General features: G+C 38.8%; 1 protein-coding gene across 4 annotated transcripts in view; it reads right to left on the bottom strand.

Annotated features, from left to right (window-relative positions):
• Positions 1-437: 437 nt before the first annotated feature.
• Positions 438-15,177, bottom strand: part of LOC118425857 (SH2B adapter protein 2-like) — a 31,375-nt gene continuing 16,635 nt past the window's right edge. The window contains exons 2-8 of one of the 4 annotated variants that reach the window (XM_035834977.1): positions 8,768-8,869; positions 7,729-7,767; positions 6,679-6,779; positions 6,095-6,198; positions 4,748-4,927; positions 2,950-3,161; positions 438-2,817 (exon numbers count right to left, since the gene is read on the bottom strand). In XM_035834977.1, the coding sequence (XP_035690870.1) occupies positions 2,434-2,817; positions 2,950-3,161; positions 4,748-4,927; positions 6,095-6,198; positions 6,679-6,779; positions 7,729-7,767; positions 8,768-8,869 (1,122 nt within the window). In that variant the 3' untranslated portion in view covers positions 438-2,433. The remainder of the gene's footprint in view (positions 2,818-2,949; positions 3,162-4,747; positions 4,928-6,094; positions 6,199-6,678; positions 6,780-7,728; positions 7,768-8,767; positions 8,870-15,177) is intronic. The other 3 variants (XM_035834978.1, XM_035834980.1, XM_035834979.1) reach the window with 3 other exon arrangements.

Below are 15,177 nucleotides of genomic sequence, written 5' to 3'. Positions count from 1 at the left end.
AACAATAAACCCTGTATCATTCTTTCATCAGGAGGAAGACTGTAGGTTTGACCGCATGTCCATTTCGTAGTCTGGTGTCCATAGGTTTATGACATAACTTATAATATATCGTAAGAGGATGAACAATTATGTTGCTATGCCAGTGCATTGCAATACGAACACTACTACATGATAGTAGCCTTTGTGAGACCATTCGCAAGGCCACTCACTAACCACACTCACACAAATGCCATGCCTTTTTTCCAACGTTTTTTTTCTGGTACTGTGATATCTTGCTGTCTCTTCACTGTCACCACATCAAATGTTTGACAGGTGCACTGCACACACAAACTGCTAGGGGATGATAAAACATCCTTGCCTTGGCCTCATGCAGTCTTGTTTACCACAGCAGGTTACATATTGTGAGTGTGTGTACCATAGATTGAAAATAACAGTAATTGCAATACAAATTCTTGCTTCATGTTTAATTTTCAATTATTCCACTTTGCCAGAGCTAGTATATCAACATTGATCAGTGACAACTTTGATTTTACCAAAACTTATTTCATGTCAATGTTAGAACTGGCAGTGTTTTCTATATTGGTAAAATATCTCAGGAATTTATACAATCAAAATAAAATTGTTTGTTTTTAGATACCTCACACAAAAATGGGTAGAACTTTTCCCTGTCAGCATTTATTTCACAAACAGGAATTACAGCATAACTGTCACAACTTTGGTTGCCTTTTTCATGTTTTTTAGCCTGCAGTTTGAAGACATTGCCTTTCCTGTTGATGCACATTTAATGCTACATATTTTCAGACTGTAAAAAAAATAGTACATTTTTAGCATTTCTGTGACTTTGTCAAAAGGTGAGAAAAACACTTTGGTGTTGGAAAATAGATGAACGAGTCTTCTATTGAACAAAAAAAAGGCAAGCTTGGCAACTAGAATGTAGGTACTATGAAGAGACATTCTCAGAGCTGCAAGCCCAATCAAACCACATTCAACATTTAAGCTGCCTGATTTTAAGATGCCCTTAGAATTGTTGAAACAGCCATTGTGAGAATTGTTGCCAGTGTTCAGTCTGACTGGTCAGAAATCACATTACACCATCTCTTTAATACTTGGACTTCAGATCAAGTCTTCTTACACAAATCAAAAAGATGTCATACTGGCAAAACCAGAGAGCTAAGAATCCTAAGCTCTAACTAAAGCCAGTCATTGTGAAGAGTTGCTTGAAAATGAATGAGAACTTGGTGTTGTACAAAGTCCTTTGCTCTCAATCTTTTTACTACTTTGTGTTATCACTCAGACTTTAGAATTTGGGCATCACTTTTTATCTTTGTTTTTTTACATGTGCACTCTCATCCAGACAATGTCTTCCATAACATCAAGTGTGGTCTTTTCCCTGGACATGTCAGGTAGGTCTGTAGGTGGAAGCACACTGAAACATGACACTTCTAGGGTTCATAACTGGCTTTGCTACACGCCGCTGTAAAAGGACTAAGCTATTTGTTGCAAAACCATATCTAAACTTCACTGAACTCTTCTTACCTAAGCAGAGATATAACATCAATACAAAGGTGTTGAGCATTCAAATTGTGTCCTATTCAAAATACTAATGACAATTGCTTCATGAGATCTGTGAATGATAAATACTAATTCTACTGTGACAACATGGAAGTCAAGAACAACATCTGATTACCTAGTGGCATATATCTAATCACTGTGTAAGACAAAATATTTCAAATTCCTTTTTTAACAATATTCAGAGAAGCAACTTTTTATGTGCCGAAGCAGAACATCAGGCACTCACACATGATTAACATTACACACAGAAATGGTCAATGGAATGAGGAAAAGTTCTGTGAATGGACTTACAGACTTAATGATTTACACGTGAAATGTAAAATTAGACATTCATATTAGTCTACTATGGTCAAGCATATTAAAAATGTTTTAAATCTCTGTCATTACTCTTATTGGCTGGCTGAGAAACACTTTGGACTAATTTTGGTAGTAAATCTATTATAATTGGCATCTTGTCAGTCCCACAATGGTCTGCTACTTCCAAGTGCTTCAAGGTCAGAGGTCACAAACAAGAGTAGGATAAAAAAATCACTATATATAACATCCTCTTTCAGCAGGGTTCACATAAAATTTATACAACATTTCACAGGATTCTGGAAGTTCAGTGTTCTGAGGTAAAATCTTGTACAAGCATAGGAAATTCCTCTCCACTATTGTTACATTTCATATTAATCTAATAGACAATTGTACACACCATACAAATGATAATACAGTGATACGAGCTCTGTGTCATAATTGAATGTTTGCTCCACGACTGAACATACTTGTTGTACTTTTCACACGGGTAACAACATCATCATGTCACTCTGCTCAATTTGACACTTTGAAACATTGCAAGGCATCATGGGACGAGAACTGGTCTTATACAAAGGAATACTGATTCTCCACTGCACGCGCCTGAACGTCGGACGAGTCGCTAGCTTGGCTACCCAGTGACGACGTGCGTAGTCGGACAGAGCCACTGAATGTAGCAACAAGGTTTCCTCTGGCGCCCTCCCCACTCTCTGTGGACAGGTTGCCACTACTCTGACTGGCGGGGATGGCGGCCACTTGAGGGTTTGACGGAGGTTGTTGGGGTTGGGGCGGGGAGCAAACAACATAACTTGACAACGTGATGTCGGCAGGGCCGCCGGATTCCAACGGGATGGGGTGTGTCCGGAAGTGTTCCAGCATGTCAAAGATCGTTTGGAACCATAAATGCTGCACTCGACATTGTCCCTCATTGTTTAGCGACATTCGTAGATGCTGTGTAGATAAAACATTATGTCAGTGTCGACAAAAGAACTTCTTGTCATTTCTTTGCAGTTACTTTGAAAATTGGCAGGTGAGTAGTAAAACGGTGGGTACAAAAAAGACGGCTCAAATCAGAGACCTTACCTTAGCCCTGCCTTGGTAGTTAAACGTGAGCACGTACTCTCCCCGTCGCGTCTCGCTCTGTCGGACCAGGAAAACGCCGTGACCCATCGGCCCTTGAGCGAGCACTAACTGAGCTGCCTCGAGTCTGGACAGGGTCCCGTGGAACCATGGGTAGCCTGCGAGGGGGTGGTCGGATTCGGTGGGTTGTGAGCTGCGGCCGGCGAGCCACCGAGCTGAGGAGGAATGAGAAGAGAACATCAAGAGAACTTGTAACATACTGAACATTAATACCTTTTTACTCTCTATTAGTTTACTGTAGAATGTATCTTTTTCAACAATGTGGCACAAAATGGTAATACTAGTTCACCTTTATCCGTGTAGTAACCTTTATCCGTTGTTTCAAAAAGCAGGTTGTTTATGGATATGAAGTCGACAGATAATGGTTTTAAGTTGCAATATTTTCAAAATACAGCCGTTTGAAAACACAGTACAATAAAACTACAGCTTATATACAAAAAATATAGGTTACACCGCGGATAAAGGTTACCTAGCGTTAAGCAAAACAGAGAGAGCAACATGTTCAATAATTTCTGATAAGAAATCTATCACCTATCAAATGACAGATCATTAAATTTCAATCTAAAGGGACAATTTACTAGTCACTATAACTTCTCATTGAAATGTTGTTGACTGTCAATTTTGGGGTGGATTTTTCTGTATGGTCCACCTAAATGTATGGTCCAGGCTCCCTTTGTTCTCGTACCAAACTGCAGAGACATAACAAAGCTCTGACAGTGGTGCTGACAAAAAGTGCAGTTGTACACCATCAATTTGTGGGAAAATCGTAATGGTGAACTCATATGCACCTCCTCTGCTGGTCTGATCCTGACCGGCACAACTGCCCCAAAGTCTTTTACGCAGGATCCACAGGAACAGGTCCGGCCAATCTCTGTCCTGCCTTACAACCCTGCCAGCTTCCGGTAAGCACAGAAACAGAGCAGAGAGGCACCCACATCTGTTTAGCCATGAATGTACAGCCTAACACTACAGGCTGTCGGCAGTGTTTCTTGTTCAAGACTTGTAGGAACAAACAAAGGCAATAACCTGAACCTGGGTACCGTCTGGTTCACACCCTTCTGTCCCATTTAGGATGTGCCCCATGTTTTACATTCAGCATGCAGACAGCAACACAATTACAGGACTTTGGTACATTGTTTTTGTGGTGATGACTTGTAACGGTGATAATTACCACAAATGTGGTTTATAATTGATAAGCTGCTGAGGTTGTGTGGTACCCAAACTTCTACCATTTTTATCTGGACCTAAAGACTATCTGCCATCCAAAAATTAACACCATAGCATGTTCAGCGCTGACGACATTTAAAAAAAGTCCCACTGTAATACCAAAGAAAGCCACTATGGAATTCACGAATAAGATGCATCTTTGGAATTGCAACACCTTCCCACATACCAACTATCATCACAATCCAGGTGTGGCAACTGACTTAAACCCTTGCCTACATACACATATACTCAGAAACTGGAAACAATTCCTACTTAACAGAGGTTACAAACAAACAAATGATATGGAAATGTAAGATTGCTGTCAGTATGCCATAACAATGGTGAATCCCAATAACCACTTAAGGTACGGTATGTCACTGCACTCACTTGTGTGTGTACCTGTATTTGTACCTGCATCTATACAGCTGGTATAACCACCATTTGGCATAACACACCAGTGTGTGTGTGTGTGTGTGTGTCTGTGTGTGTGTCTGTGTGCATGTCTGTGTGTGTGTGTGTGTGTATGTGAACTCACCTGCACCACTCTCCATAACAGGGGGGTGTGTTGGCACTTCTGTACAGTCCGCTGGAATCCTGGGGGGGACCTGGGGTGGCGGCGTCCCAGGGGGGGTGGAGTCACCGCTCGGAACAGCTGCATTGGGGGCCACAGAGGCTGTTGGTTTCTCTACTGTATTAGTACCTCCCACTGCTCCTACTAGATTAGAGAGAGAGAAGGTAGCAGAAGAGGTGAAAAAAATGCCCCATCACCATAGCAGGCGAAAAGTCTTTAAAAGTGAAGCCTCATACTGCGGATAACCTTAGTTCCTGGCAGACATAAGAGCTGGAAAATTGGGAATACTACAAACTGTTACAATTACAATTTGACTCCATCTTGTTTGTAAGACGTTAAGAGTTGTCTGACATAACAATTTGTGATTGCAAATGTTAGGAGTGATGAACGCCGATAGAAAATGTCCTTATTTATTACGTGAAGAATTTTGCACTTGGATGAAAGTAAAGATGTCTGAGAAATTGATGATTGCTGCTGTCTTCCCAGAGGAAGTTCCTTATGACTATGATAGTATGAAAATCACTAGCTGATATTTTGGCATTGATCCAGACATATGATGAAGGTCTTATCAAGGACATAATATCAGTCTAATCCATTCTGAGTTGTAACTCACTTGTTGCTCTTGATGTTACTTCCGTACAAAAGCCTCAGCCTAAAGGCAACATTCGTCTGGCTTTTATTTTATTTCCTTAGAGGAATGCCTGGGCATGGTTTTCACATCAAGATGGAACAAAAACATGAAAAAGTACAGCAGAATGGAAGATGAAGAGATAAGCTATTTCAAAAGGCCCTATGGCAAATCCATGACTACCCGGTATAAATATTTCCTTTTACAGATCCTAAGAAAGAGCACAATCGTATAAGTCCACATGTGAGAGAAAGCAAGGGCATGAAGTCTCAGGGCTCAGAATACCCTCATCCTACAAAGGATCTTTAAGAGCTACTGAGCCATGCAAAATTATTTTGCACATTTGCAGAAGCAAATCCCACACACATTTTGTGATAACTTGCAGACTTGCCAGAATTGAGAAAAAAAGTCTGCAATCCACTGTAACAGTGTAAATGCAATTGTAAAAAAAAAAAACTGTCCAAACTTGATATGACAAAACAATCCCAGCTACACTACAAAACGGAAATTATTAGAACTCTGCTATTGAAGCAAATCTTTGGCACATACAGTACAACAAATGTCCATTTATACAGGCTTACAATAACAGGTATAATCTCTCTATATATAAACACTGTAATATCTGAGTGATCCAGGAAAGAGACTTAAGCAAGAATCAGAACTGGCTGATCCTTGCCCCTTACCTGCAGTGGTAACTTCCCCATGGTGGTGTTGTCCCGCTGGCTTCCCTGTACTGGACCCCCCTCTACTCCTGGGGAGGGAGGGGGAGGGGAACGCTGGCTTCTCACTGCAGGGAAAGATAAAAAAGTTATACTCAATTGAAGTGAAGCATGATGCTTTTTCAAGTCGCTAGTAGTGCAATACTTGGCTACAACTCACATTTTGAGTCAAGCACTCCAAATTGAACCCAGGGATCCATCGAATTTCATTTATATGTTCAAGCTAAGGGGTTAGCAGTCCATATCATTGATAGAATAGTCACTTGTTTATACTTGTCACCATAGTTATCTATACCAAATTACTTTATTTTATGTATGTTTACTATATTTTCTGTATGTTTCATGTTGCAATTAGCCCTCGGGCAAGAACTTGCAAATAATCTCAGCTGGCAGACCCGACCTGGTTTTGTCAGAAGTACGGATAATGATTATATGGTACATACTGTGCACACAAAATATTTTTCTTTGACACATTTTACTTGTGCTGACAGTTACTAGTATGACCTCCTAAAATAAACTAGCTTTCAAGACTTTTCTACACTACTTACCTCTCCCTGCCCCCTATCATACACTCTCTGATGTTGGCCAGCCAAGACTGCATGTCTTCCACATCATGGCACTCATAGATATACTCCATGTTGTTCTCTGCCTGAATGTGGGCAAATGTAACAAATCATATGCTGCAATACTGCTTTTTTCTGCTAGATGATGCTTCTGATAGAGCTGGTTACAAGACTCAGTTTTCAGTGTCCCGGCCAACTGTGCAGATTCTCCATGAAAGGGTCTTACAATCTTTCCAGAATCCCTTTGTTAAACTGGTTTCTTAACTCTAATACCATGAGAAAGGTTTGTTCTGAAAGAATGATTATACTCCCTTCCAGACTTTGGCTGGACGCAGCCAGAATACACGTGCCCCCGGTACATACAGGTTTGTTCAGCATCCAGTTGGAACAGAAGCACACATAATGGTAAGTAGAGTTAGTAGTGGTGCAGTCTTATTATTCTGTCCAGACCTATTAACTAATTTTGTGTGTAATTTGCTAGAAAAATGAGAATAGAGCAAGATTGGGACAAAAATCCACCCCTAAAGTCTGCAGCATTCAAAAAGGAAATAACATGCTATTAAAAAGCACTGGTAGTTCAAATTGGTGGTCCAGACATTTTTTAGCAATGGAAGAAAAAGTAATGAAAATGTGTAAGAACTAGAACAATCAAGTGGGTTTTAATGTTACACAAACTTCTTAAAAAGGTAAAACACCAAGTGTTGAAATTTTTGTGGTCAGGGAAAACTATTAATCAGAAATGAAGTTGTGAAATTCCTTTGCAGAGATTTCCTTCATGGTCATAATATTTCTTTATGTCCCACCGGACCAGTTTTCTACCTACGCAAAAAGGCTTTAGGTACAGGCCAGAATTTTTCTCAAATTTTGTAAAAAAAAATGCAATTTATTTGGCATGCTTGGAATTGAAATTTTGGTCCTCCATTGTCCCACCTATATATACCCCTCCTGGTCTGTCACTAAGGTGGAAAAAGGGTTAGTTTCTGTCATGGTGCTGTGCATCAACAAGCTCAAGGGTGCTGCATGGTGACTGTTTACCTGCCATCTTGGGGGAGAATCACTGGGGAAGCTCCAAAACTGGAGATACAAGGGACAGCAAGCTGTCAAATATACTTAACATTCAGCACTCTTTCAGGACTGCTTGAGAAACATATTGAGTAGAGTAGTCTCACATGAACAGTCAGAAAAGCTGTGCAGCTTTGATGTGACATGTGGGGTAAAACATCACATTCACAACACAAAGCACAGTAACAGTATTAGTAATACAATGTAGTAACACAAATAGTCCTCAGGAAAAAACAATGGAAGGGGAATTAAGAAGTTGTGCCTCTAGAACTAACTAGTAAAATAATGATAACATAATGATTCATAAACCAAAGAAAGGTAGCTTCGCAGAATGAAGAACAAAGAAGCTCATTGGTCATATATATATACTCTCAACAACATGATGGCACTTTTCTTTTGACAGATTTTCAGAGATCTTTGATTATTTTGAGACAAAAAAAGCCCTTCTTTTTTCCTTTCCTTCTCCATCTCACATGTATTGTATCTGAAATTCAATCATCTTAAGACCGCCTTGGTACAGGTGAAAACATATGACGTGATAAGTTTAACCTGAACTATGTAATGTGTGGACAGCTGGTTCAAAAGCCTTAGGCATATGTTTAAACTTGTAAATACAATCACTAACAACCCTGAATTGCTAAGCCCTGAAATGCCTTACTTACCATGTAATGCTCCAAGGCTCACACAAGATCAATCATAGTAAAGCTCTAATTGATACAAACAACCTCATGCTCTGTTTTGAATGTTGCAATGTATCAAACAAATTGCAGAGTAAGATTGTTACATATCGTAGAAAACAAAACCAGCAGCTTTGAGACAATTTTCTGCTCAAAGTTATACAATCCATAACAAGAAGACTGCAGCACAGTTGAAAATTTGATGCCCTCCCTACAAAGCCTTGTACACATAAGATAGGATTTCTTGGTGACAACATATGGTTGATGGTTGCACTTACACTAATACAGATAAAGAGCTTAGTACAGTATAGAGTAGAAATGTAGACTGTACTTACTCTAAGTACAAAGGTGTTTTCTGTGTCTGGGATCTCCAGTGGAGTCGTCTCCCGTGCCTCCTTTATTAATGAACAGAAGATGCCATTCTTTGGCTTAGATGACTGGAAAAAAATAAAGAGCCATAAATCATGATGCATATCTACATACATTGTATAGGGAAGATTTAACACAGATGAACTCAGATAACCACATTCTCATTTGAATGGAATAAGATGCTAGAGCTATGATGAAGATTTCAGTACTTGCACTTATACAGAAATTCAAATTGCTATTATGGATTTTTCACTGAATATGTAATACAAAACCAAAAATGATTACTGTACATTATATTGACAGTCAATTACATACCAAATTTCTGACTTATTGAATCACAACAACCTGCTGAATGGTTCAAGAACTTAATAATACAGTGTGCTTCTGATAACATATTAAGTATAATATGTACCAGTAAAAATGCTTTTTAAAAAACAGGATAAAAATTGCAATGCAATGAAGTTGCTGAATGTGTAATCATTTTAAAACAAAAATGAGCATATCATGTAGTTAACTATCAACTGCCATGTGGCCAACCCATCATTTCCTTGATGAGAATTAATGAACATAATTCAAGGCAGAAGAGAGAATACATGATTGTGTTAAGCTGGGGTTATGGAATGGCTTTGCAAGGATGATATTCAAAGCACTGTGTATATATATATATGTGATATATGAGCCTCTTTTGCATGACAACTGCAGTGCAAGGGACTGAGAAACAAAACTGGTGGCCGCAACTCAATCATGGGGGGATTTTTTGTGTGAACTAAAGCACTAGTAATTGGTCAGTAACAGTGGTCCAACATAAGAAACATTTCACATCTAAGGATATCAATAATCAACATTATCCTCTATGAAAATTAAATTTCAAGGGATTTCATTACTTTTAAGGTGATTGTAACACTGCCCCCAAAACCTGAGGTGTCACCAAAACTAATTGCTGCTAACCAAATTAGGGGACATGGCAACTCCCATAAGATTTTCATTGAAGGTAATAAAATCTCTCACTTTGAGTTTGAGTAAAAACCAAATTTCATTCGATGAGAAATATCTGTCATGCTGGACCACCAAAAAGCCTGGAGTAAAAACATATCCACTCACTTTGAATATCTTCCTTGCCATTTGCATGATCTACTGTCAAGATACCACAAAAAGACAGACATATGAAATCAGGTCCTAATATTCCTGTTTATTGTGATTGACAAATATATACAGGTACAAGCAATTACCAAATTTACACCAATACCTTGTAACTGCAATAAGGTTATAATGACCATGTTTTGCAGTTACAAGACATTATCATTACTTTCAATACAGCAATTACAGCTAACGGGTAACGAAAATGGGTCAGATAGGGAAGAAAGCTACAAGGTCAATCACATTTACCACACAAGTTCATATGTTTGTACAAAATGCATCAGCCACAAAATTTTTCCCCAAAGTTTCCCAATCTTAGTCAAGTTACCTATCTTTTGAACTTATCAAATGATAAGATGTGCTTTCCTTGAGCCAATGCCGGTGACTTTCAACATTCTACTAGTCAATGATCATCAACTTAGTGATGCATAAAGCGAATCGCCAGCCGAGTCTCGTAGCTAAAGTAAGAGCATGTTGTACAAAGGACTCCTTCTATCAAGTTGTGGGTGAATTATTCCAGAAGGGGACGGATGTGACAGGCGATACTTTGGGTTGGTTTATCTGCCAGAGGCAGACGGCGAACAGGGCTCGTTGGGCACTCTGTGTCTTTCTAAAGACTGATGTGCTTTTTGAGAAACAGGCACTGAAAACACATCATGTTACATGTACTTACATATACCCTATTCATGTCTTATATAGGCAATTCTGGTTGAGTACTGGTTTTCATTTTGACTAATATAGCTACTAGCTATAGCGGATGTGAATACTGGTATGTTGTAGCTACAAATACTGTATTTTCTTTGCATTATCACCATATAACACATTAACATGTCCTTCCCCATTGAGTAGTCAGTGACTGAATTATTCAGCATTTCTTCACACAATATCTATCTATCATTCATGCAATTGCAACTTCAAAATGAACTGAAAGGCCCTGCCAGCCTTGTTTATCACTTAGGCCACACCGATTTAATTTCTTGGTTCACGGATTCGCTCGCTCCTATTTTTTGGGAAAAAAAATAAAAATAAAAATTACCACCATTTTCACCATTAATGAAACCATTCACCAACTTTCTGGTGTAGCAAATTGGCCTTTATATTATAAGCTCCTTAAAGTGTGGGTACAGGTGCTGTTACTGTACAAAAATAGTGTTTTTGTACTTTTTTCAAGCTGAAAACTTTTTTCTTTATGTTTTGGATTAGCCGTTACCTTTACCCCAACCATTTTACAATTTTTATTTTTACTTCGCCCTCTCGCTCCATATTTTTTATGAAAAAATCCGTGAACCAAGAAATTAAATTGGTGTGGCCTTAGATAACCATGACTTAACATTCCTTCTCATCAAAAGCTCCGCAGGAAAGGCTTGATGCTGATACTCATAAGAAAGCTATAGCTACCTGCTGGCTTATGCCTGCTATCCGTCATGATACAGTAGCATGAACTACTACCAGTGTAAAATATCCCTCAGGCATACAGTACTTGCAACCACATCATTCACTTCTATATCTGAACAAATACAGCAACTTTTTCATTTCTTCTTGTAAAAGAAGTTCATCTCTATCAAAGCCTTAAAATATTGAGTAGGATTTTGCTGCCAAACACTTGGAATTATCTTTGGATACAAAATTTTGCTTTATGTTTCAACTTATGATATTAATGACTTTTGAAATACATTTTTGTCATCCTATCATTTTTAAGCACTTGTTTTACAACCAAAAGATAACCGGTACTTAATATGTTGAATAAGTTGAAGTACACCTGAAGGTCAACCCATAAAAGTCATAAATGACTCATATGTTTCTATGCCCTGGCTTTGTGGCATGTCCACCCATTATTACTAGTACATATACCTGAGCTGACTTACAATACAATTCAGGCAACTAATCTTTAAAACAGTCACATGACTTCTGGGTTTTCCTGGACAAACCCCAAAAGGACTCTCACTACAGAAACATGCAAGGAATGCAATAATCATACCTGGAGGTCAAATAAGTCCAACCCACGCATGTACTCATCCTTAACCCTTTGATTTTAACATCCAGTTTGAATCAGCTGTGACACTTCAGATCAGAAGGTTAAGAAAAACAGACAACCACTGGCCATACGAGGGCCTAGAGGGGTGGGTATTTGTTGCATGACCTGAGCAGATCTAGAGAATGACTGCACATCACAGCGCTTCATGCTTCAAACTATACAACCTGTACCGAGTAGTCACACAACTGTCCCACACGTAAGAAATAGATTTATATAAAGCGTAACAAAATACTTGTAATTTGGGTCTCTGAGCATTTTTAGCAACAACAAAAAAACACCTGAGAAAAACAATGTTAACAAGTTATAAAAACAACACGACTAACAATAGCAACACTTATCACACAGCAAGACAAGTTCAGGAATTTTGATGCACTTCATAGAATTCCTAAACCTGTTCTTAGAAATGTTGGCTTGGTGCCACTGTTTATGTACAAATATGTAATACCCCCCCCTCCCCCCACTGTCTTCCAGTCCCTTATTTTGTACACATTGCATGTTCCGCAGAGACCTAGTGTAGAGTAATACTATGAATTTGCCTTCCCTTTATATGACCTACAGTCCAACCATGTATCATACATAACTATATTCAAGCCTTGAAGTAATATGCAACAGCAAATAAATGATATTGAGGCATGTACAATGTACGTGGTATTATCTATCACAGATATGATGATGATACTTAGAAACAACCTCAGTCCTTAAAGAGACCAAAACAAATTTTGTTCTCCACCACAAAATATCATAATTAAAATTACATAAGGTAAGGTACTAGTAATTTGATTCGATATTTTGCTTTAAATATGGAAAATGTAATCTAAGTCTGTTTTTCTGGTTATTTATAAGTTGGGAAGTCATGTAGATTTATTACATTTGGGTGAGGCTTTGAAATCAAACCAAGAATTTAACGTCATCCCACACACAATACATATATATGATGTAGATATACCGGTAGTTCTATCTTATCTGAATGAAAAGCAGTATTCTTCTCTATGGCTTGAGAGCCAGCATAAGGCATTGCATTGATTTTGCAACAAATCATGTCTTTGAAGATGAGCTGAATGTAATATTGAAGTACAGTAATAAACTTCCAGCATGCAATTTCATTACCACGGCTTGTAGTGTAGACATTCTCTATCAACTGTGTTGCTTTCTTGAAAATCACACTGTGTATTGGGATCAAGTTCAAGGGGTCTTAATTTCGTAGTAGAGAGAAAAGGAAGATTTCCAAGTGTGTGGGGTGGTGACTTTGTGGTAGTATCCGGCTCCATACAGCCCACAAATGTACAGAACTCTTGTGCTTTTTCAGAACCAAAATGTCCCTATTCCATCATAATCACAAGTCAATCTTTACATAAAGATGAGTCTTCTTGAATATGTTCCTAAGTCAACACAGGACTGTAGGGGTCAACACAAGCACAAATCAATGGCAGGAAGGAATAAATAAATATTCTAATCATTTTAATGCACATATTTTGAGCCTAATATGCATCAATGTCAAGTCATGTAAGTTCAAGTCGGCATGGTGTCAGCTTCATTACTTAACTAATCTAAGTGTCTGCCTGTTGTAATGAACACTCTAGCTGTCAGGATTTGTCGACATGCAGAATGCTGTAAATCTTTCAATATTTGCATCTGTTTTAAGCTTGCCATTTTCGAGCTCACTAAAAACTTGTCAAGACTCAAGATACAGTGAACATGTCGTCTAGCTTATAATTGCATTATCACGGTTGATTCAACTGGGAACTTCAAACATTGCAAACAAGTCCTGTTCCCTCCTACTGCGAAATTTTGTCCTGTGAACCTAAAACGATTTACAGTAAAGGCCTGGCATAATGCAATCATGCACAAGAATGAAACCTACTAAGGAGGCATGCCGCATTCCTGCAGATTATATGGGGCAAAGTTCGAGTGTATTGGAACGTAATTAAGCAGACACAAATGAGGAGGGAAAAATCTGTGTTCAGTCAGGGTTCCATCATTCACAAAGCTTGAGGGGGCGTGGCATTTTTTCTAAAGACTGGTAATATGAGATGGGGGAATTGCATATCAGTTGGAACATACATGTAGACTTCTTAATAATAGGTAGAATCAGTGTATGGTCTGCCATTTTGTTGTTTATTTCCACTTTCACTTTTTTTCAGTTTCACTTTCACATCAATGGGTTACGTAATGTCAGTCACGACTTCTAGGAACTGCTGAAGCCTCCAGACAACAACAGAATTACACCCTGCTCCCAGGTATCCAGAAATAACACTCCAGCATCCGCAAGCTTAATATGGTATTTACTTCCACCTGCACACTTTTTACATGAATATTCCTTAAACAACGAAAACAGTGATTATTGAGTAAAATGTAAACCCCTCTTGCTCACTTTTGGTAAGTAAACTCAGTCAACATTTTTTCTGTGTTTTCCACCTGATGTCTGGCCATATGGCCTCCAGAAACAACAGTTCAACAACCCACAAACTTATGGTATTTATCTTTCACCTGCATGTTTTTCACATGGAGTAAAAGAAACATCTCTTTGATAAGTAAACTGAAATCATTTTTTCTAGTTTCTTAGGGATGCCACACCCCAAAATTTAGACTCAAAACTTAAAGGTATACTTTGCAGACTCACTGCTGACAATTCTCCTGTGAGAGAGAAAGTGCCCTAAGACCACCCACACAAGGGCGCAGGGTGGGTTCACCCACATATTATATCCTTGACAGTTAGGTTCTCTGAAAAACAGTTAACTTCAATAAAATATCTGGACATTAAGTTGATTAACAGCAATTGTCGTAGTAATCCATTGTAATAAAATACATGCAGAAAACAGAGAAGCTAGTTAGACTGCATCAGTCTCAGATTGAGTGGAGTTGTAGAATTGTTGTTCAAGGGCAAGTGCAGCTTCACTGCAAACAGACATGTCTGGGACTAAAGGGCTTGTTATTCCCCCTCCTGCCAACTGCTGAGAGCAGCTTGGCAACCTTCCCAAACAGCCCTGCTGCACCAAAACATCTGTCAGATGTCCTGATCCAACATGGGAGAAAAACATTGCGCACAAAATTTGAGAGAGAAAAAAACAGGATCAAAACACCTTGTTTTTAAACATAAACAGTCAACACCCTAGCAACGTTTTAGCAGAGGTAGAGTTGAGAGGGGGTCTGTGACCGTGCGCCTCTTGACCTGAGGGCTGACGTGTGATGAAAACAAGTACCTTG

The sequence above is a fragment of the Branchiostoma floridae genome, chromosome 11 (assembly GCF_000003815.2).
Source record: "Branchiostoma floridae strain S238N-H82 chromosome 11, Bfl_VNyyK, whole genome shotgun sequence".
Lineage (NCBI taxonomy): Eukaryota > Metazoa > Chordata > Leptocardii > Amphioxiformes > Branchiostomatidae > Branchiostoma > Branchiostoma floridae.
Note: the sequence above shows the minus strand (reverse complement) of the source record. Positions and strands in the feature narration are given on the sequence as shown.